The sequence below is a fragment of the Thrips palmi genome, unplaced genomic scaffold, assembly GCF_012932325.1.
Source record: "Thrips palmi isolate BJ-2018 unplaced genomic scaffold, TpBJ-2018v1 HiC_scaffold_19, whole genome shotgun sequence".
NCBI classification, from domain to species: domain Eukaryota; kingdom Metazoa; phylum Arthropoda; class Insecta; order Thysanoptera; family Thripidae; genus Thrips; species Thrips palmi.
In genome coordinates, this window is record NW_023144628.1 from 10,747,182 (window position 1) to 10,771,193 (window position 24,012).

Sequence of the window (24,012 nt, forward strand, 5' to 3'; positions counted from 1 at the left end):
CACGGCGCACGCCCACCGTTGAGTAGTCCACCCGCCAGTCAAGCGATTTCGGTCGCCCTGTCCCTCTCGCACTCCGACGGGACGCCCCACGAGTGCGAGAGGGGCAGGGCGATGAGACGACTCTTTGAAATCAGTCCACCAAGCAAGACCGCGCGGCACGCCCCCTTTCTCCCGCCAGCCCAACGAGTGTATCGATCGAGGCATCAATCGAGGCATCGATCGAGGTATCGATGAGCAAACAATAACGCCGTCGCGCGTCGCTCTGTCTCTCTCCCACGGACACGGGACGCGCCATGAGCGCGAGAGAGACAGAGCGACGAAAACGACTCTCGGAATCAGTCTGCTGGGCCCGGGCGGCGCGGCGCGGCGTTGGCGGTGCGATAATACCGGTCATAATTATCGCGGCATTGCTGCGTAATCCGTTCCGCCTCCACCACGTCCACGTGATCGCGGCGCAGCGGCAAGCGGCAACCGCGAAGCAGAAGCAGCCGAGGAAGCGGCGCGGAGCAGGGGCCGGGCGGGGCGGGCGGGCTGTTGACGTCCGAATAACACTCGACGCCCGGCCGGAGGGCTGCCCGGGATGCCGGGCCGTTTAGCGTGCAGGGCCCTGGGGCGTAAGTATACGTAACGACCCATTGAATGGTTGTTGGTGAGGAGTCTTGAAGGTCTCATAAATATGGCGGAAAAATATTAAATTTTGAGTGTCAGTTGCTGTATCTATCCGGCATTGTGCATCATCATCATCATCATCATCGCTGTTGGGCCTTGTGTGCGTGCAACAAATTAGGTTCTGAATGATATTTGTTGGAAAATGGAATGAACGTGCATCTTTAGGAGAGTAGTTACTGTATGTGTGCTAACGAAGGGCAATCGCCATTTCGAATTTCCGGCTTGATGCGATTGGAGGACAGAGGCAGGCAGGACAGGGAGGAAGCTCAGACGGGGACGAAAGGAAGGAGAGAGACAAGAAGCACGAAAAAGAAAGTGAGACTGACTGGGCGCCTGGACGGCCGGCGTGGCGGTGCGGCGTGGCGGTGCGGCGGTGGAGCGGTGGTGGGGTTAGACACGCCACGCTGCACGGCCCTTGGTGGGGTAAGCGGCAAAGCGGGGTAAAGGCCTGGTGGGGTAAAGGCCTGGGCCAGCGGGACGGCCAGGGCTGGCAGCCTCGGAAGGGACTGCCGGACAGCCCGGCAGGCAGGCAGACAGCAACAACTCGTTGCTGCTGCAGCAGAAGCGGGGCGGCGCGGCGGTGGTGGCGGCGCAGGCCCTGCCCGTGGAGGGGGCAGCGGGGGCAGCGGGGGCCTGCCTTTCTCTGGCTCTGGCGGGCCAGCCGGCCCAGCAAGCAGGCAGCCCCCAGTCGCCGGGTGATACTCGTGGGGTGCCGAGCCGAGCCGAAGTCGGGACCGCCCCTGGCTGCCGTGCACTGCCGTGCGCTGCCGAACCGCACCGAAGCGATCGGGTCGCGCGGGGAAGTGCCTTCCAGTGACAGTGCCGGGACTTGACTTGGATTAACAACCTGGATAAGCAACGCCACTCCGTCGCAGCGCCCACCCCAGTGCCACCCCCGACCACCCCCGACCGCCACAGCAACCCCCAGCAACCCCCGGCCCACCTCCGCCCCCTCTCCGACCCTCAGCGTGGACGCCTCCGGTAGCCCACCCTCGCCATGTGGACTTGTTGACGACCAAAGACCAGGAGCCCCGATGCGTCCAGCCGCGATCGTCCACCCGTCGCCCCCGCACCCCTTCGCCCCCGCCCACCCCCGCCCTCCCCCCACCCCCTGCAATGAATGGCAGAGGCTGTGACGCCCTGCCCGCCCTGCGCGCCCCGCGGCCCCTGGGGGTCCGATGGTTCAGGTGAGTCGGAATCTGGGAGTTGGCAGCAAATCTGGATTAAACACGCCGTCTCGGTGGCGGGGCACTGCCGGCGCTGCCCCTGCCGCCCGCGGACCGCGGACTCAGGTAATGATGAATAGTCTCCGCTTGGGACGAACCGAGCCGCGAGTGCACGAGTCATTTCGCTCCAAAATCGCGTCTCAGTCGACCAGCGGCCGCCAGGCAGTTCTAGCGCGATGTGCCGCAAAAAAGGGGCACGGCGCCGCACGCCGCGGCGGCATCACGTCATCATAACGTAACACAAAGACAGGTTACAAGTCTTAATAGTTCCGCTAGGCGGTCGCGCAGGCCGAGCGACGCGCGGGGCAGAGAGAGGGGGATACGTCTTCCAGACACGTGACCGGGGGGGGGATTGTCATCAAGTGTAGCGTGCTCGTCGGGGCGTGACAATCACCACACAGCAACCACCGTGATGCATGTTCGTCCAAACACAGGCCGTCTTAGCAGCTCTCGTGTGCCTCGCGCGTCGCAGTCTCCCCCTTGTTGGTGGCGTCTCATTGGCTCAGCCGCAGCCGAGTGACGTCACGTTGTTGCTTCCTATCGTTGGTCGACTGTCGTCCTTCGTGCGCAGTTCTGACAATCTGATCGAGAACGCGTAAGTCGCAGTCTCTGTCCACTTTCAAAGAAGCCGGTTTGTTTTAATTGTTGCAACGGATCTGAGGGTCACCTGACAAAGAAAGACGACTTGATTTGGAAATGACACCGCTATCTGGATGGAAGATGAGATGGCGGTGGCTGGTGTGGACACTGTGAAGACACGCCAACGCAAGCGCGGCGCCGTGGCGGCATGGTGGCGGCGCCGTGGCGGCGCGCGCCAAAAGTCGGTGTATCTTTCCTCGATCGGCCTATTGCACTCACGACAAAGGCGGCCAAAAAAACCGGCGGCCTGGGGGCAGCAACACCTCTGACTCGGCGGATCCTTGGACGGCCCGAGCGCGACGCGGGCGAAGCAGGCGAAGCAGGCGAAGCGGGCCGAGCCCAAGATTGCGGGGTCCGGGACTCTTTTGGCGCGCGTCTTGGCCGTCCCGGTGTAGCCGCGGTGCAGCACAGTCGGTCATCGCGAGTCCTGCAAGGTCTGAACGCCTAGAGTCCTTAAGTGTCTTGAGGACCCAAGGACTTAACACTTAAGGACTCTATGAACGCCGATCCCGCGGCCGCCACGCCCCCTGCTAGGTATATGGGCTAAACGCAGGCGCCTGCCTCGCCGCCGGAAGACTCTGCAGTGCCAAAGGAGCGGAGTGTCGGCGCCCTTCGCCAGGACGGTGCGAGGAAGGCGAAGCACCGCGAAGCACCGCGAAGCACCGCGAAGCACCGCAAAGCACAGAAACATAGAGGCAGACCGCGGCTTGATTATTCCCGAAAGCCCGCTTGTGTAATTTCGAGCCACTCCCTCCTAAAATAGCATTTCCAGCTTTTACCGCATCCTTCCTGTTGACAGCCCCGCCCCGCCACGCCCCGCCCCGCCACGCTCCGCCTCGCGTCGGGAAGCGGGGCCGAACCGGTTCCCTGATGATTCAAAACAGAAGTCGGATCCGACTGGGCCGGCGGGGCGGGGCGGGGCGGGCGGGGCGGGGGGGCGGGGCGGGCGGGCGGGGCGGGGCGGCCAGTGACGAGCCTTGTGATCTCATCGAAGAGGCAAGTAAGCGAAGCAAGGGCCCGGCCGGCTGGGCTGCCCCTTACATAGCCTGCTCGCCTGACCGCTTCACGTGTGAGGCTGACCGCGGTCGCCCCCCGCCCCCCCCCTTTTCCTGCCACGCCCATGACGCAACGGGCATGTCGTGTGCCCCGTCACGCCTCGCCCCTCACCCCCTCTGCCCCTCTCTCTCTCTCTCTCTCTCTCTCTCTCTCTCTCTCTCTCTCTCTCTCTCTCTCTCTCTCTCTCTCTCTCTCTCTCTCTCTCTCTCCGGCGGTGCGGCGGCGCCGAGTCCGCGACCGTCGCTTTGCCGCGCTTTGCAGTGTAGTGTCAGACGACGAACAGCTGTCCGCCCGCAGCCCCGCTGCCCCGCTTCCCCGCCCCTCCCTCTCAGCGAAAGTGACGCTCTTGCGGGGAGGGGCGGCGGCGCGGCCTGGCGGCGTTGGCGTTCTGCTTTGGATCCGTTTTCCGGATCAAACTTATTGGAGCAGCGTGTCAGCCAGGCGGCCGGCTGGACCGAGGGCTGGACCGCGGCGCGCTCCCGCTGCTTCCTTCCGCGTGGCGGTCGCCTGTCGCCTGCTGGACTTTCTCGATGGAGCAGAGCGAGCAGAGCGAGCAGTCTCAGCGTCTTGCCCTTGTCGGCAATCAACTCCTGTCTATGGAATCCATTTCCCGTTGTCTCTCGCGTTGTCCCCACCGCAAATGCCGCCATACGCGCAAGCGTTGTGCTGAAGAGAGCGGCCCAAAGGCGTCGTCCGCTTCAACAGTTCGTCGTGCTGGTCGCCGCACTGGTGACTCCGAACGCCGCCGGCGTGGACGCGTGCTACTAGTGCCCGCGGTGAGGTCACATTGGGGAGAGAAGGCGGGAAACGGATTGGCCGGCGCCGCCAGCGCTGGGTAATCGCAGTGGGACCGTTATAAATGTTATTGTGGTGAAAGGTATCGGCGTGCGGCCTGGCGGGGCGGGCGGGGCGGGGCGGGGCGGGGCGGGGCGGGGCGGGGCGGGCGGGCGGGGCGGGGCGGGGCGGGGCGGGGGGGCGGGGCGGGCGGGGCGGGGGCGGGCGGGGCGGGGCGGGGCGGGGCGGGGCCGCGGCTCGGCATCGCCGCGCGCCACGCCGCGCCAAGTCCGGCCAGCTCCAGGCCAGACAATGGGGGTGCTGCCTTGCTGCCCCGACGCGGCCAGGCCGAGCCATGGCCGAGGAAGTCCCGAAGCCAAGCCTTTCCTTTCCGCCGCCATGAAAAGCAAAAGCACGCTCCTAAAAGTCGAGTGTCACGGCGGTGGCGGTCACGGTGTCCTCGCGGACCTCGGGGACGGAGACGGAGGTGGCCCACGTCGCCCGGGACGGCGACTACCGCCGGGAGCCAGGCATTGAAATGCTAGTTAAAAGCTGCTGGAGCCTGCTCGCGGCCCGCACGGCGAAGGCACGGCGAACGCACTTGGACGCACTTCCGTCCCGGTGCTGGACTGGCTGCGGCTCGCGGCACGTCGCGGGCCTCGATGTCCAGGGCTTCCAGGAGCTGGCCGGCCGGTCCAGCCGCCTCACGTCCATTCCAGTGGCGCTAACAAGGCGGTGACGGCAAGCGGCCCGGACGGGCTCGGCCAGGACTGCAGGCCTGGGGCAGCCAATGGAATCCTCAATAACGTACGCCATCGCCAGCCCAGCCAGCCCCGCCAGTCTCCAGCAACGACATCGACGCGCTGTGTACGCGCTGTGCGCTCACATCCTACACTGCCAAGCACCGAGTGCACCGAGCGGGGCCTGAGCTCGGTCGCAGGGGCAGCAGGGGCTGTCCTCTGACTACTCGTGCTTGGTGACGATGAGGACGGCCTCTGAGGACTGCACCGCCTGCGCCTTGGGCGAGGCGCCAGCACGATGAATACAACGAAAATAATTCAGATGTGTTTGGGACTTTTTCACACCGCGGTTGGAAAGGTGTCGGAATATAAATAACTAAAAGCGTAAGGATCAGCGCGGAGCGTGATACGGATTCCCAAAGTTGCTTTTTCGCTCTGCTGATCGCGACTGCGGTTTTTTCGTGCTTTTTTTTCTCGCGCAACTGTTACCGTTACGCTTGCGGCGTGTGTGGTTACGTATGAGGAAAGCCCTCGAATGCAGATCGGGCTGCTGGCGGCCTGCTGGCCTCCTGAAAGGCCGTTGTTGTCGGCCCATTCGTCCCAACATGGGCTGCCGGGTCGGGGTTGTCGGGGGCGTCGAACTAGAGTGGCGCTGTGCCACTGCACTGGAGGACTCGGTGGGGCGGCGCCGGGCAGCACACTGCGTGGTACTCGGAGTGGCACACGCCCCCCGCCGGTAACTCGCTTGTGCCTCGTGTAAGAGTGTGTGTGTGTGTAGGTGTGTGTGTAGGTGTGTTATTAGACGTTGTAGTATTTTGACTGCGCGCGCCGCGGCGCCTCTACTGACTTTTGCAACTGCTCACTTTCACTGAGGCCGGCGCATGCGCAGTGATATAAGGGGTGACGCCGTGCCGCGCCGTGCCGCGCCGTGCCGCGCCGTGCCACGCCGTGCCACGCCCTGCCCGTAGGCCGCGGGCCATCCTCGCGCGGCGGCCGAAAGCAGGCACTAGTTCCAGGTTCGATTCCCCCTCGGTGCCGGGCCTTTTTCTCGCTCACGGGGGGCGCAACGCGACCCAGTTAGCCAGTTGGCTCCGCTGTGTGCACGACGTCATGCACTGATGACGGCCACCGATTGGTTACTGCTTTTTAACTGGGCCCTCCGCTCGGGGCCCGCGGCTCGGGCCGTGGCGGTGGTCGCGGACGGCGTTGGCGCACCGCAAGAGCTCTCCCAGGACCGATGCAAAGTCGAAAAGGCGCGGCTTCTGGCTTCCCGGAAACGCGAAGGCAACGCGCTCGACCTTCACGTGCGCAACTTTGGCGAGGCGCGGAGCAGAGCGGAGCGTGGAATGGACGCGGATCGACCGATTTCTCTCGAGGGCCGGACTACGCCGGGCAGGCCGGCAGGGACCCCGGCCCGGTCCAGAGTCCAGGGAAGGCAGGCCCTTTGCGCCCCCTGGGTCACGGGAGAACGGACGCCGGGCGGCCCGCGCCGCCGGGCAGGCCCTGCAGCAGCACTCGACACAGAAAGCGGTGAAGACGGACATGAAGTGCCAGGGCGGTGTGGCAACGGGTGCAGCAGGACAGGTACGGCTGTTCCGCGTCTCGCGTGGCGCAACTCGACCAACGAACGCGGCGACCGGCGGACACACTGTCGGTGGCGTGCGCCGCGGCGCGACGTGGAGTGGACACAGCGCCGCGCAGTGCTCGCAGTGCTGCCCCCTGGGCACTTCGGCCACTTCCAGCTCGCCAGCACACTCGCGCCTTTCCGCCGACGTTACAGGCGAGTTTATTTTGACGATTATTACATGCAGGAAGCGGAAGCGCCGCGACGCACCGCCGTCGCCGCGTCACTGCCAGTCCCTTTCGTTATTTCGCGCCGCGCCACTTGGTCATCGGAGACGGCGGGTGACAGCCTCTCTCGGACGGACGGACGGACGGACGGACGGACAGACAGACAGACAGACAGACAGACAGACAGACAGACAGACAGACAGACGGGCTGACAGACGGACGGACTGGCGGCGAGAGGAAGAGGTGCAAACCGCGCCCTCGCTCGGCCCCAATCGCGCGTCGCGTGCCCACTGTCCAGCAGGGTCCAGCACGCGCGCTATCCGCGCCGCCCCGCGCCGCCCTACCCTGCGCCGCCCTACCCTGCGCCGCCCTACCCTGCGCCGCCCTACCCTGCGCCGCCCTACCCTGCGCCGCCCTACCCTGCGCCGCCCTACCCTGCGCCTGCCCTACCCTGCGCCGCCCTACCCTGCGCCGCCCTACCCTGCGCCGCCCTACCCTGCGCCGCCCTACCCTGCGCCGCCCTACCCTGCGCCGCCCTACCCTGCGCCGCCCTACCCTGCGCCGCCCTACCCTCGCCGCCTACCTGCGCCGCCCTACCCTGCGCCGCCCTACCCTGCGCCGCCCTACCCTGCGCCGCCCTACCCTGCGCCGTCCGCCCTACCCTGCGCCGCCCTACCCTGCGCCGCCCTACCCTGCGCCGCCCTACCCTGCGCCGCCCTACCCTGCGCCGCCCTACCCTGCGCCGCCCTACCCTGCGCCGCCCTACCCTGCGCCGCCCTACCCTGCGCCGCCCTACCCTGCGCCGCCCTACCCTGCGCCGCCCTACCCTGCGCCGCCCTACCCTGCGCCGCCCTACCCTGCGCCGCCCTACCCTGCGCCGCCCTACCCTGCGCCGCCCTACCCTGCGCCGCCCTACCCTGCGCCGCCCTACCCTGCGCCGCCCTACCCTGCGCCGCCCTACCCTGCGCCGCCCTACCCTGCGCCGCCCTACCCTGCGCCGCCCTACCCTGCGCCGCCCTACCCTGCGCCGCCCTACCCTGCGCCGCCCTACCCTGCGCCGCCCTACCCTGCGCCGCCCTACCCTGCGCCGCCCTACCCTGCGCCGCCCTACCCGCGCCGCCCTACCCCGCGCCGCCCTACCCCGCGCCGCCCTACCCTGCGCCGCCCTACCCTGCGCCGCCCTACCCTGCGCCGCCCTACCCTGCGCCGCCCTACCCTGCGCCGCCCTACCCTGCGCCGCCCTACCCTGCGCCGCCCTACCCTGCGCCGCCCTACCCGCGCCGCCCTACCCTGCGCCGCCCTACCCTGCGCCGCCCTACCCTGCGCCGCCCTACCCTGCGCCGCCCTACCCTGCGCCGCCCTACCCTGCGCCGCCCCGAGCCGCCCTACCCTGCGCCGCCCCGCGCCGCGCCGCCCCGCGCCGCGCCGCCCCGCGAGCCCTAGGCTGTTTCAAAAAAAATAGATTTTCCGGGTAAGTAAATTTTTTAGTGCATCCAGGTCCCCTGTAGACAAATCCAAAGTTTGAGCGCAATCGGACAACGTTTACCCACCGCGCAACGCGATAAACCATTTGGTCGCGTATAGGGACTCCCCCACCTCCAGCACCTTACAGACGCTGCAGTGGCGCCATCTGTTTTCAGAACTCGTTCCAAATTTCAGAGAATGTTGCTGTTGACCAACTGCACCTCTGTGCATGGTTGGGGTCGCGACCCCGCCGCGAGCGACTCGCCCACAGCGCCCAAAGGGCCTAAAATGCTTTTTTGAGGGGGGGAGGGGGAAGGAGGTTCACCGCCCCAAAATTTTCGTATGGCCCATCTGTCCTGGTGTGGCATCGTGCGATACAGCCAGTCCAAACCATAAGCGGTCTAGAACCTCATGGAGGAAATAGGGAGAAACGTAAAAAACGCCTGGGAGGTAGGTTAATTGGGAGACAAATTGCGCCAACATGCCTATCTCACAGGGGCATTTGCCTACATCCCAGGCGTTTTTTACGTTTCTCCCTATTTCCTCCATGAGGTTCTAGACCGCTTATGGTTTGGACTGGCTGTATCGCACGATGCCACACCAGGACAGATGGGCCATACGAAAATTTTGGGGCGGTGAACCTCCTTCCCCCTCCCCCCCTCAAAAAAGCATTTTAGGCCCTTTGGGCGCTGTGGGCGAGTCGCACGCGGCGGGGTCGCGACCGCAACCATGCACAGAGGTGCAGTTGGTCAACAGCAACATTCTCTGAAATTTGGAACGAGTTCTGAAAACAGATGGCGCCACTGCAGCGTCTGTAAGGTGCTGGAGGTGGGGGAGTCCCTATACGCGACCAAATGGTTTATCGCGTTGCGCGGTGGGTAAACGTTGTCCGATTGCGCTCAAACTTTGGATTTGTCTACAGGGGACCTGGATGCACTAAAAAATTTACTTACCCGGAAAATCTATTTTTTTTGAAACAGCCTAGCGAGCCCCCGCCACCGCCTGCCCGTCGCCACCTCGCCGACGGCGGCGTCTAATGACATGCATCCATCCCAGGCTACCGCGGGGCACGGCACGGATCGGCAAGTGACGTTAGTGACAAGTAGAGAGCGCCGGCGGCGTCCCCGACGGTGTGTCTCCACCCTTCGCCTTCGCCTGCAGCACCGCCGTGCCCTCGACGCCCTCGGCCATGGCGGTCCTTGACTTCCGAGCCTTCCGAGTGAAAGGGGAAGGGGCGCCGGTCCGCCAAGCCGCGCCGAGAACAAGCTATGCAGGCAGCTGCCCTTCCGACAACTTGTCAGTGAATTTATTTACCTGTGAGGGACACTTTTCGACCTCTCCAGTACTGCACGAATCTAATCGAACACCTAATGGCGCTAGCGGGGAGTCCCGAGACTCGTCTCGGGGTCGGTCACCTGTTCGCCGCGTGTCGGCCGCGGTCACCGCCGCTGCTGCGGGCTTCCTGGGGCCAGAAGTATTGTTGGACCGCGGCGATCGGGATTGAGGAGGATAATGAGGAGGGAGCCGGGCCTCGGGGCGTCGGGGCGTCGACCAGAGCGAAAGGCGGACAAAGGCAGTCGTCGACACCGCCAGGACACCGCCAGGGCGCCGCCAGGACGCAGACGCGCTCGTCGGCATCGCCATTGTCACTGCCAAGTGCGTCCGGCAGAACGACCACACGTCCGCCGCTTTGTTCCGGGCGGTACTCTCGAGGCGTGGACCGCGTGGACGCGTTCCTATTTTATCCCTTTATCCCGCCTCGCCTCGCAGAGCGTCGCAGCGCGTCGCGGAGCGTCGCCAAGGGCAGCCCCGAGGACGCGCCAAGGACGCAGGGCCGCAGGGCGAAGGACGAGGATCATCACTATGCGGCCCCAGCCCACAGTGGGCCAGAAACCGACGCAGGCGGCCAAAATTCGAGACGCGTTTTGAGCTCCAGAGTCGCTAAATCGAGGGGTCCTATTCAAAGGATCTTATCTGGGCGTTCCCCCGAAGACAATCTTATCTCAAACGCCTGCAAATTTCACTCTTTTTGGTCAATCAGAATAAATACGACGGCAAGCGAAACATATTTCTACATACACTTTTGGTTTCGTTGCCCTTCCATCTTAAGATTTACGCGATCAAACTCACAAATAATATTTATACGTAGCTGTACCAAATGATCAAACAATGTAAAATTCACCTGCGTTTAAGATAAGATTGTCTTCGGGGGAACGCCCAGATAAGATCTTTTGAATAGGACCCCTCGAAATGGGGCTCAAACCAAGCGTGTGATCCCACCAATGGATTCCTCGTGCGGAGAGCAATCGATTGGTGGGGTCACACGTTCGATTCGAGTCTCATTTAGCGACTCTGGAGCTCAAAACGCGTCTCGAATTTTGGCCGCCTGCGCCGGTTGCTGGCCCACTGTGCAGCCACGGCCCCAGCCACGGTCCCAGCCACGGACCCAGCCTCCCCTCCCACATGCAAATGACCACGTGTGTCAGCTGGGCTGTCTACGCCCCGGCCGCCGTCCCCCCAGGGCCCTGGAGCAAGGCAGGCCTGGGGCAGGCCCTGCACGTGCACGGCCAGCTCCATCGTGATAAGCACACGTGCTGCAGCAGGAAGTGGAGAGGCAAGTCGAGGTAAGGCGACCGCCTGGAGGGTAGGCAGCGTGGAGGCGCGGCCGCTCCGCAGAGTTGCCTACCCTGTGTTTCGCAGGCGGCAGGTTGCCTACCCTGTGTTTCGCAGGCGGTGGGTTGCCTACCTTGTATTTCGCAGGCGGCGGGTTGCCTATCCTGTGTTTCGCAGGCGGTGGGTTGCCTACCCTGTGTTTCGCAGGCGGCAGGTTGCCTACCCTGTGTTTCGCAGGCGGTGGGTTGCCTACCTTGTATTTCGCAGGCGGCGGGTTGCCTATCCTGTGTTTCGCAGGCGGCGGGTTGCCTTCCCTGGGTTCCGCAGGCGGACTTCCAGTTCCCGCGTCCCGGTGGCAGATTTGCGTGCAGATTCCCTCGGGGTTGTCTCGGTGCTTCCTCCTTGTCTTTTGACCGGGAATTAAATCGACTTTCACTGGGGCTGTCCGCTGGGACGGCAAGGCGGCAGAAGGCGGCAGGGAAGGGGGGTGGGGGTGGGGAGGCCCGGCCTAGCCCGGCCCCAGGGTGCGGGGGAGTGGCGGCCCGCCGCGGCGGGGACGCCAGGGACTGGGAGTGTTGCTGCGGCGGCTGCTGCGGCGGAGAAAGCAAGCGCAGCAAGGCCTTTGCCAAGGCCGTATGCACTTTCGTCGCCGCCGCCCCGCCGCCGCCCCGCCGTGCCCCGCCGTGCCCCGCCCGACGCCTCCAACGCCACCTTCGACACCGCAGCGCCACCGCGTGCCCCGCCCCGCCCCGCCCAGCCCGGTAGCTCACAGTGGGCCAGAGACCGGTGGAGGCGCCCAAAACTCAAGACGCGTTTTGAGCTCCAGAGTCGCTGGACAGGCCTCGAACCGAACGTGTGACCCCACCAGAGGATTCCTCGTTCGGAGGGCAATCCATTGGTGGGGTCACACGTTCGGTTCGGGTCTCATTTAGCGACTCTGGAGCTCAAAACGCGTCTAGAGTTTTGGCCGCCTCCACCGGCTTCTGGCCCACTGTGCACACGCCGCGCCGCGTTATTATGCTCCGCGCCGAAAGCATTCGCCACCCCGGAGGAGGCCGCCGATGCCATCCCGGCTGGCACCGTTCTTACTTTTTACGCGTGCTTGCCTCAGGGCTTGCCCGCGTGCGGCGTGGCGCCGTGGCGGCGCACGGCGGGTGTGAAGGCCGCCGTGTTGGAACGATTCATTTGACATGGCCCTGCCGCTGGCCTGCCGCTGGCCTGCCGTCTGATTCCGAACACTGCTTCGTCACTCTGTCTCTCTCGCACCCCTACACTCTAAATGTAGGGTGCCCAGTAACTGGGTGCCTTTGTCGCCTGCCCCACTTTTTAGGGCGCCAAATGTCGCCCAGTTTCTGGGCACCTTTGTCGCCTAGTCTTGGGTTGGACAAACCATAAGGAACCTGCCTTCACCCATGGCTCAGCAGCGACTAAGGTGCCAAAGATGCCCAGAATCTGGGCACCTTAGTCGCCCAGGAACTAGACACCTGTCCATGCTCTGCCATGGGAGAGGGCCGGTTACTGCATGATTAGTCCACCCCGAGACTGGGCGACAAAGGTGCCCAGAAACTGGGCGACATTTGGCACCCTAAAAAGTGGGGCGGGCGACAAAGGCGCCCAGTTACTGGGCACCCTACATTTAGAGTGTACGCACCACCCCATGAGTGCGAGAGAGACAGAGCGACGAAAGCAGTGCTCGGAATCAGACGGCAGCCGGCCTGTCGCGTGCAGGGTTGTTAAAGTTAATTTAACGATTAACGACGATAATCGATTTTCGATAAGTTCATTTAACGGTTAACGTTAACTCGATAACATCTTGCAGACCAGTTATCGTTATCGAGTTATCGTTAACACAATCCCGGTTAACTTATCGATTAACTAAAGTAACTAATTCCTCCAAAACGTAGAAATACACGCAAAATTCTTCAGCAAAAGCGTTTCTGACGTTCGTACTTTTGCGCCGCTGGCACTCCGCCGTGCCCAACTGCCGGCCCCAACGGTAGTGGTAGTCAAGTCAGTACTGGGAGTAAGTCGTCGCTTGTCACTAGTAACGCGCTAGTCAGTCAGTATAAGTTTGAAAATTTTCAATTTTAATCTTTTGAACTCCCTTTTCCTCATTGTACTCATTTTATCATTTAATAAAGATAGGTAATGCACACGGTCAAAACGAAACCTTGGGATTCCCAGGAGCCCTATGTGATAAGGTATAGGAGTTTCCAGGAGATTCCTGGGATTCCCAGGAAGTTTTTTTTACCGTGCATACATAATAGTCCAATTAGGCATTACTTTTGGGCATTTAAAGTTGTGTTTTATTATCCTTCATTACGCCATTTAAAAAAAGTTAGTTACTTTTAACGATTTTCGTTAAAAGTAACTTATTGATAACTCGATAACGTGGCCGAGAGGTGTTAACGTTAACTAGTTATCGTTAACAGGGGTCGGAAATTAACTTAACGATAACTCGATAACCAAAAAAATTAACTTTAACAACCCTGGTCGCGTGGGCGTGGCGGCACCGCGGCCACGGCGGCCAGCCTCGCGTCGCCCAGCGGCGGTGACACAAGTGCGGAAGCTGGGGCTGCTGGGGTGTAGCAAGACGGGGCAAAACTACTTCGGGACTGTCTCTTGCGGCGAGCGAGGAAACTGTGTGCGGTGCGAGACCGCAGGACACTCGTGTAAATTTTGTCAGAATATCAGAAACATGTCTGAAATCCTGATCAAAATTCGCGCACCTCTGAAAGCTGAAATTCTGAAAACTTACTCTGATTTTGATGGTTTGAGTTCTACAGACTGTCAGGAGATGTTTTCAGCTTTCAGAGGTGCGCGAATTTTGATCAGGTTTTCAAACAGGTTTCTGACATTCTGACAAGATTTACACGAGTGGACGGTGTCACAGTCACAGCCCCGCGAGCGTCATGCCGCCCGCGACGTCATCGGCGAGCTCTCGGGTCGCGTGCCGGGGCGGCGTCAAGCTCAGCGGACTGCTTCACCTTCTCCAGGGGTGCGCGAGGCGCGCAGCGCGCAGCTCGCAGGCACATGGGAACGCACGCACGCACACACAAACAAACTCACACACACACACTCACGGCGCGCAGACACATTTATTGTTGCAGCTGCCATTTTCTCGCTGGGAAGACGGGGCGTCGTCGCGGAGGTGGCCGTCGCCCCGTCCGTCCATCCGTCGGTCCGGCCGGCCCGGCCGCGCAGCGCCGCAGCATCCCCGACGTTTCGCGTTTCTCCGTCTTTGTCTCTCGGCTTGTTTCCCCCGCGTGTGGGAACCGTGCCGACCCGACGGCCGACCCGGCCACACCCGGCCGCCATTTGGTGCGCTCCGTTTTTAACGTTTTTACCGGCGTCGCCGCTCTCGCTCGCGCAGGACCCCTTTCCAGTGTGCCCGCGCCAGGACCGAGGGTAGTCGTTCTGTCTCCCTCACACCTCCACGGACGCCCCCGCGCGCCGCGAGAGCGAGGGAGACACAACGAGGGTGCACTGTGGCAAAAAGGTACGGAAAATTCTGTTAATTTTTTTTGCCAGGATTCTCCGTAGCCCTCTTATCAATATCCTCCGTAGGCTCTTACAGTATTCTCCGTAGGGCCGTACAGTATTCTCCGCAGGACCGCACAGTCTTCTCCGTAGGGCATGGAAGACTGTATAGTCCTACGGAGAATACTGTAAGGTCCTACAGAGAATACTGTGCGGTCCTACAGAAAATACTGTAAGAGCCTACGGAGAATACTGACAAGGGGGCTACGGAGAATTACCACAAGCTGTTTACAGAATTTTCCGTAGCTTTTAGCCACAGTGTGGGTTGGGCTAGGTTAGGCCAAGGGTTAGGCGACCCTCGCATTGCGCCATAGCGCGGTGCCAATGGGCTGCCTGCTTGCTTGCTGCTTGTTGCGCAGAGAACCAACAGTTCAACAGAACGCGGTCGGTGCAGCGCGGCGCCTGGTTTGGTTTCTCGCTTCCTCTTTCCTCGAGTCTTGCAGTGCAATCGCTGCATCGCCGAGCGAACATGCGCCAAACAAAACTGTGGCCGCATCGCCCGAAGTGTGGCCACGGCGCCGCCCCCAACGATAGTCAGCCTGGACGGCCTGGACGGTCTGGAGGGTCTGGACGCGGTCTGGACGGTCTGGACGGTCTGGACGGTCTGGACGGTCTGTACGATCTGGACGACGCGACGGCGGCAAAGCATCAAGTCTGCTCCACTCCGGATGCCGTTCATCCGGCCCGACGACCCAACCCGCAACGCCGCGGACAAAGTTTTTTTTTTTCATTCTCCTTTTTTTCCTTTCTTCTCATTCCGGGTTGGCGAGTCGCTGGCCCGTTTTCGTTATTCCTTTTATTTTCGGATTCATCTGCCCGTGCAGGAAGGCAGTGTCGGCGCCGCGGCATTGGGGCGGCGCGTGGCGCGGCGCGGGTTGCGTCATCAACAAATCTGCCGGTTTGCGGGTCAAACAAAGTGGCTGAAAATGTCGACTTTGAAAGTGTTTTTTAAAGCTCCGTTTTGCATGAAAATTCTGCGGCCGGTGGCGGGATTCGAATCCACGCGTCAGCGGCTTGGATAACAGTGCCGTGGTCTGTTGAGAGTGATCGTGTCTAGTCGCCGTTAGCGCCATGGTGCGAGTGCGAGTCCGGCCTCGTTCGTTTTACTTCCAACTTTTGTTTTCGTTTTCCTTCTTCGACCACCGCGTGGCATGTGTGGTCGAGCCCTCCGGCGGGTCGCTGCCCCCGTGCGCTGCTGCTGCTGCGTCACTATTACCATATCTGGCGTCAGGGTCAGTACTCCCCCCACCCCGCTCCTCTCCTTTTCGTTCTTCGGCCCTAGGGCGCAGGGCGCAGGCAGCCTGGAAGCTCTCTGGCAGGACCTACACTGCCAAACCACGGGGACAGACTCGACCGTCGCTCAACCCCTCTGGTGTTAGGTTCCGCGGTGCAGGCAGTGTAGGCTTCGCTCTTCGTGCCGCCTGCCTCCGTCTGCCTGGGCTGCCCGCCGCGCCCCGTCCCGTCCCGGCCGAGGCCGGTTTGTTGTCGCCAGTCGCCTGGCACCGCGGACCTCGCCGCGGACACCGCATCGCATCGCGCGGTGCACGTAAGGCGTCGTCGTCTGCTTACGCGGCCAACGCAGCCCGCCCGCCCAGGACCGCCCCGCGCCGCCCCGCGCCGCCCCGCCAGGACCGGCCTGCATATTCAGCATCTACTTTCGCCAGTCGGGTCCCCTCGGCCCCTCCCTTCCCACCCGCCGGCAGCGCACAGTGGGCCAGAAGACCGGTGGAGGCGGCCGAAACTCTAGACGCGTTTCGAGCTCCAGAGTCGCTAGACAGGCCTCGAACTGAACGTGTGACCCCACCAATGGATTCCTCGTTCGGAGAGCAATCCGTTGGTGGGGTCATACGTTCGGTTCGAGTCCCATTTAGCGACTCTGGAACTCGAAACGCGTCTAGAGTTTTGGCCGCCTCCACCGGTCTTCTGGCCCACTGTGCAGCGTCGGCCTCGGGTCGGCTTGGCGCCGCCGCGTGCGGCCGCGTGCCCTCGCCGTCGTGTCACTCTCACGCCCTCACGGAGTGTCCGTGGGTGCGACAGAGACAGAGTGACGACCAGACGACCCCTCTGAATCGCTCGGCAGGGCGGAAGACGCGAACGAGATGACCTGGGCGCTGCTACCCCGCGCCCCGCGTCAGAGGGCTCTTAGAGGCGGACTCTTAGAACGCGGGGTACCGGTGGATGGAGGCGAGAGGAGAGGGTGCCTGCCTCTTAAGATTTTCATGTAAACTGATTATATTTAGAGTATGGTTACATGTGATTTTTTTGATTATTTTATTATTTATCTTTATCATTGATTATAGGAGGGTATTATTGTTGATTATTGGGAAATATTGGGGATTATTTGAGCGCCGACCTCGGAAAGCTGTTAAAGTGTCGGAAATTCAATATTGGTGACTTTGGGCAGCCACTGCGTCAAATTTAGTTGCGGTCATAGGCCTTCCTCGACGCCGTACTATTCTGAAGACCCTACTCTGTCATGCCCCGCCTCGGGAAGGCTTTGACCGCTGATAGTTTGGGAGCAGAGGTCTCGCAAAAATGGTCAAAAAGTGAATGAATTTCAGAAAATCACCGTTTTTGCTGACTTTGAGCGGTCACTGCATCCAATTTAGTTGCGGTCAAAGGCCTCCCTGGACGCCTTACTATTCTGAAGACCCTACTCTTTCATGCCCCGCCTCTGGAAGGCTTTGACCGCTGATAGTTTGGGAGCAGTGGTCTCGCAAAAATGGTCAAAAGTGATTGAATCCCCGAAAGTGTGATTGTCATTTGATTGGTTGATGTTGATTTTTTCACTGATTACCAACTAGACGTGCAATGATTATCTTGCGTTGGGTACCCCTTGGCGCCTGCTCACAGAGACGACGAATTGTGCCTTGGTCGGAATGCCAGGGCCTCGTAACCGCGCGGGGCAGCGAGGCGCTGGTGGAGTCGTGGCCTGGTGCCCAGCCAAGCAGGCCCTGCGCCCTGCAGGCCGACCATGGTTCCTGACCCGCAGCCTGACAGCCTGACAGCCCGGCTGTCTGGCCCTTGGGAAGGACGTTGTTTGCTCGCGTCATACTGCGTGGCCCCACAACAACAACATCAAGAACACGCGTAACCAAAACGCAGCCTGAAAAGAGGATGTCCGCACCACCACACGAACGGGGATCAACATGCCTGGGTTTGAATTTCAATGAGCAATGTTCCCTAAACACGAGAAAGTGCTCAACAATGGACGAGATTCGTTTGGGGCCGGGCGGTGCAACTGCTCGTTGATCTACCGAAGGTGTTGCCTGCAGCAGGACATACCCGCTCCACGAGCAGCCAACTGCTGCAACCTGGCCGCAACATTGCCGCAGTTTCCCGCCCGAGAGCCTCCCCACCCCTTTGCCCCCAGCCGACTGGCTGCCGACTGCCGATCGGCGCACGCATTTGAGACCCGATAGACCGCTTGAAACGTCCGCTTCCTGCGGACGAAAAAAGAAAACAAAAACAATGGCTAACTGGGCGCGGAAAATGAAACGACGACCGGATCTTGCACTTGCCGCCGCCGGGTTGGCAGGGTTGGCTGCCCTGCCTCGGCGCGCCGCGGATGCCGGGCATTTGATGGGCCTAAAAAACGCGGCGCGGCCAGGAAGTGCAATCTGCTCTTCATCGTCCGACACCGACCGATTGCCTTCAAAGAGCGCGCCGCCGCGAGCCGCGCGGCAAGGCACGGTGTCCCTAGGAGGCGACCGCCACGTCGCACAGTGGGCCAGAAGACCGGTGGAGGCAGCCAAATCTCTAGACGCGTTTTGAGCTCCAGAGTCGCTTAACAGGCCTCAAACCGATCGTGTGACCCCACCAATAGATTGCTCTCCGAACGAGGAATCCATTGGTGGGGCCACACGATCGGTTCGAGGCCTATTTAGCGACTCTGTAGCTCAAAACGCGTCTAGAGTTTTGGCCGCCTCCACCGGTCTTCTGGCCCACTGTGCGTCGACGCCCACGCTTCAACTGGATTAACGGTTTGCTCTGTTTTCTGTTGGCAGATTATCGTCGCGAGCCTCGGAGTCGAGGTAAGGAAGTGGCACGGCTGTTCGTTTGGGGAGGCGCCCAGGTGACCTTGACCCGAGGCGCACGGACTGGCCCGGACCACTCGTCGCCTTCATGTTACTTGGAGCCCTGAGTCCAGCAACCCGGTGTTCTTCGTGGGCCGCCATAGACTCGGCGGCGTTCTCCACGGCGAAATGGCCGACCCGAATGGGCCCATCACGGCAGAGCGCCGACTGTGCGAACGCCCGCGAATGCGCGACGCCCGGAGCGAACGCCCACGACGACCGCAGTAGAGGCCGGCCGGCCCCGCGCAAGGCCCCGCATCGCCCCGCCATCATCGCCCCGCCCGCCAGTTTACTTACGGCGCCACACACGTTTGCCGCCGTAACTTTCGCTTTCTCGGGGGCTGGCTGGCTGGCTGGCTGGCTGGCTGGCTGGCTGGCTGGCTGGCTGGCTGGCTGGCTGGCTGGCTGGCTGGCTGGCTGGCTGGCTGGCTGGCTGGCTGGCTGGCTGGCTGGCTGGCTGGCTGGCTGGCTGGCTGGCTGGCTGGCTGGCTGGCTGGCTGGCTGGCTGGCCGGCTGGCTGGCCGCGGCGGGCCTCCTCCCCCGCAGTGCGCCGCACTGCCCGGCAGTGCAGTCGCGGCGCGGCACGCGGATGCACGCAATGTCGCCCGTCGCGGCCGCCACCGGTGGCAGGGTCAGGGGTCGCGGGTCACGGGTCACGACCAATCGCCTGGCCGTGCTCCACCACCGCGCTCCGCTTGCGCAACCGCCGGGAGCCAGGAAGCGCGCAGCGCGCGTCCACAGCCAAAGCCGAAAGCCGAACTACCAATAGACGACTTGAGCTAGGCGAAAGAAGAGGAAGAAAATACCTACCTTCCCGAACATGGCGGACGGCCGCCGTCGGCTGCTAGGACCAATGAGGGGCCGGCCGCCATGTTCGGGAAGGTATTTTCTTCCTCTTCTTTCGCCTAGCTCAAGTCGTCTATGATTATTGAGGTATATTGAGGTTTGGGCTGACTTTCGGCAGCCACTGTGCGTTCAATGCAGGCCGAGAAATCGCACTCCCTTAACGGGGCACACTCTTAAAACCTTACGAAGTATTTAGAGCATACATATAACAAACTAAAATACTTTGTTATACGAAGAAATAATTCTTAAATTACGAAGTATTTTCTTTGTCAGCCTACGTATGCTCAAAATACTTTGTTATACAAACTACTTTTCTTTGTAAGGCCCAAAATAGTTTGTAAGGTTTTCTCAGTGCAGTATTCTTCGATCGTTTCTTTAGCAAGCCTTTTCTGCGGAGTGCTCCCAAACCGCCTTGGTTTGGGAGCAGTCTCGCGTCAAAGTCGGTCGAAACGGGGAAAAGGGAATCGTTTGCAGAAAAACTGCATTGAGTTGTGCACGTTTTTATTTTGAGACGGAATATTTGGCAGAGTGGAGTGAGAAGGCGCTGGATATTGTTCCATCCCGCGGCGCGGCAGGGAATGCATGCACAATTAGCTAGGAAAACAGATGCACGCCGCGTGCCGCGGCTCGCCGGCTCTGCGGCTTCCCACGCGACTCTTCTTTGGGCTTTAAAATCTCCTGCAGTTCGCCGCCGGGGTATCTCGACGCGAGGATCTGCATGGCACGACTGCACTGTCAGAAAAGAGGCTTTTACGAATCATCGCGGCAGGGAGACGGAGAAAGTGAGTCTGGCAAGAGACAAAAGAAGACATTTCAAGTCAAAGTTTTCGGAAACAGGACTAACTTTTTCAAGGGTGTTTACTTTGAAAATGCCCAAGACTTTGATGATGATTGCCCGCACGCAACAGAGGTCCGGACGGATCGCTTTGATTTCATGGAATTTCCCGGCAGTGTACGGGCGTGGGAACCGCAGTCCCGGCCGCTCCCGGACCCGACGGCCAGGGCCGCCCAGAGGGCCGCCGCCGCCCTGGTCCTGACCCTGCACACGCCAGCCGCTCTCGCGGGCGCGGCGGGGCGCGGCGGGGAGGGGGGGGGGGATTTTCATTAACACCTTCCACGCGACCTCCATATGGGCCGCGCGAGCTCCGAGTGAGAAGCTGCTGAGTATGAATGCATGCAGGGGTCGGCGGACTAGTCATGACGCTCTCCCCAACGACTGCGGCACGCTCTTTCCGTGAGTCGAGCTCACGTCGAGGCAAACAGTCGCAAAACAATCGCATCACTTTGTGCGGGGACTGTACCCACAACGCCTCCGGGCTACTCGAGCCGGCCGTGCTTGTGTTGACAATGTTCCTACAGTGCCCATCAAGGAGAACCTGTCCATTTAGTAACGCAGAGGGAATGTGGTCCTTTCCTTGCTGGACGCTGTACGCCGGGCCGGGCCGGGCCGCCACATTTGGGGCATGATCCAGTGTTATGTAGTCCACCGGACACCTACCCGTCGGACTCCTGGACGCGCTCCGGCCGTTCCGGACCGGCCCGCGGACCGGACCAGGTTGAGCCGGTACGGTACCTGCTCCAGGCTCGGCTCCGGGTGGCGGCTGCGCGGCGGCGCGGCGGCCCGTCCGGAAGCATCCGGTTTGTTGCATAAGACGTGTGGTCGCCGACCGTCACCGACGCGCCGCGGTGGTGGGGGAGGCGTCCACACTCGACCCGACCCTCGGTCCACCACGCGGTCGCCGCGGCGTCGCGTCGGCCTGGGCTCGGCCAGGGCGCCGTGCCGTGGCGCCGCCGGACCCATTCCGTCCTCACCGTCGTCCTGGTCGTCCTCCTTGCGGGCGCACTGGGGCAGTCGACCGGGCTCGACGCGAAGTAAGCCGAGCAGTGCGCCGCCACGCCGCCAGTCCACCATCAGCGGCGCGTTTACTGCCGCGGTGTTGCGTCGCGCGGTGCTCGTGGTTCGGCCCATCACCGCCACCGCCATCACAGCAATCACCGTGGCCGGGCTGCTCCGGGCCGCGGCCGTCTGACTCACTGCAGGTGGGGGCTGCCCTATCGGCCCAGCATGCGCAACGCAGCGCACCCGGAGGTGACGGTGCCCGCCTGCCTGGGGCTCCTCCCGCACCGCTGCGGCCACTGCGGCCCGCTCGCCTCCCGGATGGGCCGCGACTACGAAACACGTCCTTCGCCGCCACCTTTCGATGGAGCACCTCGTGCGTCCGGGACGGTCCGGGAGGACGCGTTTTCCCCCACCCTTCCCTTAAGGGCACGCCGAACCGAGGGGTTACCCACTCGGTACTTGGGCGTACACACGATTCCGGATTCCCGCGATTCCTGAACAAATCTTGCATAAAAGGAGAGGTTTTTGAAGATTTTTCTAAGCTTTTGAGTGTTTTGTGTCTATTACATATCCCTCTCCATTGAAACTTTTAAGATTTTCGATAAAATTTTGAGCAAATTACGAACGATTCCCGGACTGAGTGTACACACGATTCCCGGAGTGGGTAACCCCTCGCGCCGAACACGAACCTCGGCGTGCTCCCCGCGCCGCAGACTCCGCTTAAGGCCATCTTCGGGGCCGAAGACTCTGGTTTTGGGTTGGGTGTACTTTACACTGGGGTTTCATTTGCTCCGATTTGCTCTCACCCCTACGCTTTGCCAACTGGGGCCGGACGACATCGAATGCTGGTTCGGATTCGCACTTCTGTGCGGCAGCGGCGCCTTCGCCATCCCCATTCAGGTCGGCCCGCCCCTCTCGCCTCCCGCCCTCTTCCTGCTCAGCCAAAGCAGGCAAAGGCGGACATTATGTGCGCATGTGTGTGTACGGGTCTGTGGTGTGTGTGTGTGCGTGCGTGCGCGCGGCCGAGCCGAGCGGAGAGATGCAGGAGTGCAGCTGCAGTGGTTGCGCAACGGCGCGCGGCCCGCGTGCCTGCCGCCCAGTGGCCCGGCGCGTCGGCCCGTCGGTGTGCTGCGTACTATTTCGGCCGCCCAGGGTGGACAGTGCACGACGTCATCGTTAACAGAGAGATGGCGTGGCCGCGTGGGTCGGCGCCTTGGTTTTCTACCCTGAGGGCAACGGTTCGATCCCCGCCACCGGAGCATGGCTTTCCCGGAAAGTCTCGTTTGGTGGTGAATGCTTATGTATGCCCCCCTCCCCCAAACACACAGACACACCGTGACCCTGCTTCACGGCAACGAGGCCGGAAGTGAGTCAAGCTGGTGGACGCAGGGACGCAGGGCTTGCCATGGGCGCGACAGGTGACCGCCTTTCTTTGCCCGACAAGCAGAGCAAGCAGAGCGAGGTCTTGGCTGGCCGATGGCGTTATGTACTCCGGGTGTGGTGGTGTGGGTGCGGCCAGTTGGAGCGAATTAAGACGTCCCAGCGGCGGGGAGGAAGTTCCCTCAAGGAACCCAGCTCCGGCTAAACTGAGAACAAATTCCTCGCTGCCGAAATAGTGAGAGAGAGAGAAGATGGCGGCACGCCGTGCAGCAGACAAGGACGGGGAAGACGCTCACGTCCGGAGGCGCCGCGGGGCGCGAGCCGCGGAACGGGGCGGGGCGGAGCGGGGCGGGGCAGGGCGGGGCGGGGCGGGGCGGGGCGGGGCGGGGCGGGGCGAGGCGAGGCGAGGCATCCCGACACGGTGCGGAGGTACAAACCACTCGTCGTTTCCGGGACTGCCCCAACAGCTGTGCCGGCTCGGCTAGGCTCGGCCCGGCTCGGCTGGCCACGCATAATCACTGCCATAATCCGCGAGGGAAGCCACTGCCACTGCAAGTCGCAAAAACTCGGAAAAGAGTCGAAAACGCGCCGGCGGCCCATCCGTACCCCGCCACGGCGTGCCTATGCTCGGCAACCGAAAGGTCGGAGGTTCGAACCCCGCGCGGGGCCGCGGGGCGCCTTCCTCTTCCCCCGTTGCCGCGACGCCGCACGCATTTTACAATAATTTGACACACTAACCCACCCCGCCGCGCCCCGCCCCGCCATGGTGTGGCAAGCCCTCGGGAAGGCCCGTCCGGCGGCAGGGCTGGCGGGACTGCGGGACGTTTTCCGGGGCCGTGCGCCCCGCGGCAGGATGCTGCAGGCAGGACTAAAGCCCACCGCCCGGCCGCCCCGCCCCGCCGCGCAACGCAGAACGGCAACCAGTGCGGAAAAGGGGGCCTTATTATCTCGGGGAAACGACCCTTGACACAAATCTCGCAAGACCACGCCGACCACGCCGACCACGTCCCCGACGGCCGACGTGCGCCTGGCAGTCTTTTCCAAACGCGGGGCTGACGAGGCGAGGGTGGACGTGCAAATGGCCGTCGCTGTTGTGACTGCCCTACTTCGGGCTGATGGAAGTTAGCCCCGGTGAGCCCGGGCCGGCCCGGGCCCCGGACGCGCGTTTTCGCCAGGTACTCGGTGCCACGTTGTTGTGGTTGTTGTCGTTTTGCAAACATTCATAAAAAAAGAAGGGGGTGAGGGAGTGCGAAATGGGGACGACCATTTAGTCTGAGCCAATGGCGTTGTAAAGTTGATGTTGGAAAGGCCGCGCCGCCGCGCCGTGTGGTTCGGGACTTGGAGACGGCCGCCGTAAG

The 24,012-nt window shown here is 62.2% G+C and overlaps 1 protein-coding gene across 1 annotated transcript in view; it reads left to right on the forward strand.

Annotated features, from left to right (window-relative positions):
- Positions 1–1,785: 1,785 nt before the first annotated feature.
- LOC117646331 overlaps positions 1,786–24,012 on the forward strand; it is a 32,735-nt gene continuing 10,508 nt past the window's right edge. The window contains exons 1-2 of the mRNA XM_034387209.1: positions 1,786–1,856; positions 18,520–18,546. Coding sequence (XP_034243100.1) covers positions 1,786–1,856; positions 18,520–18,546 — 98 coding nt within the window. The remainder of the gene's footprint in view (positions 1,857–18,519; positions 18,547–24,012) is intronic.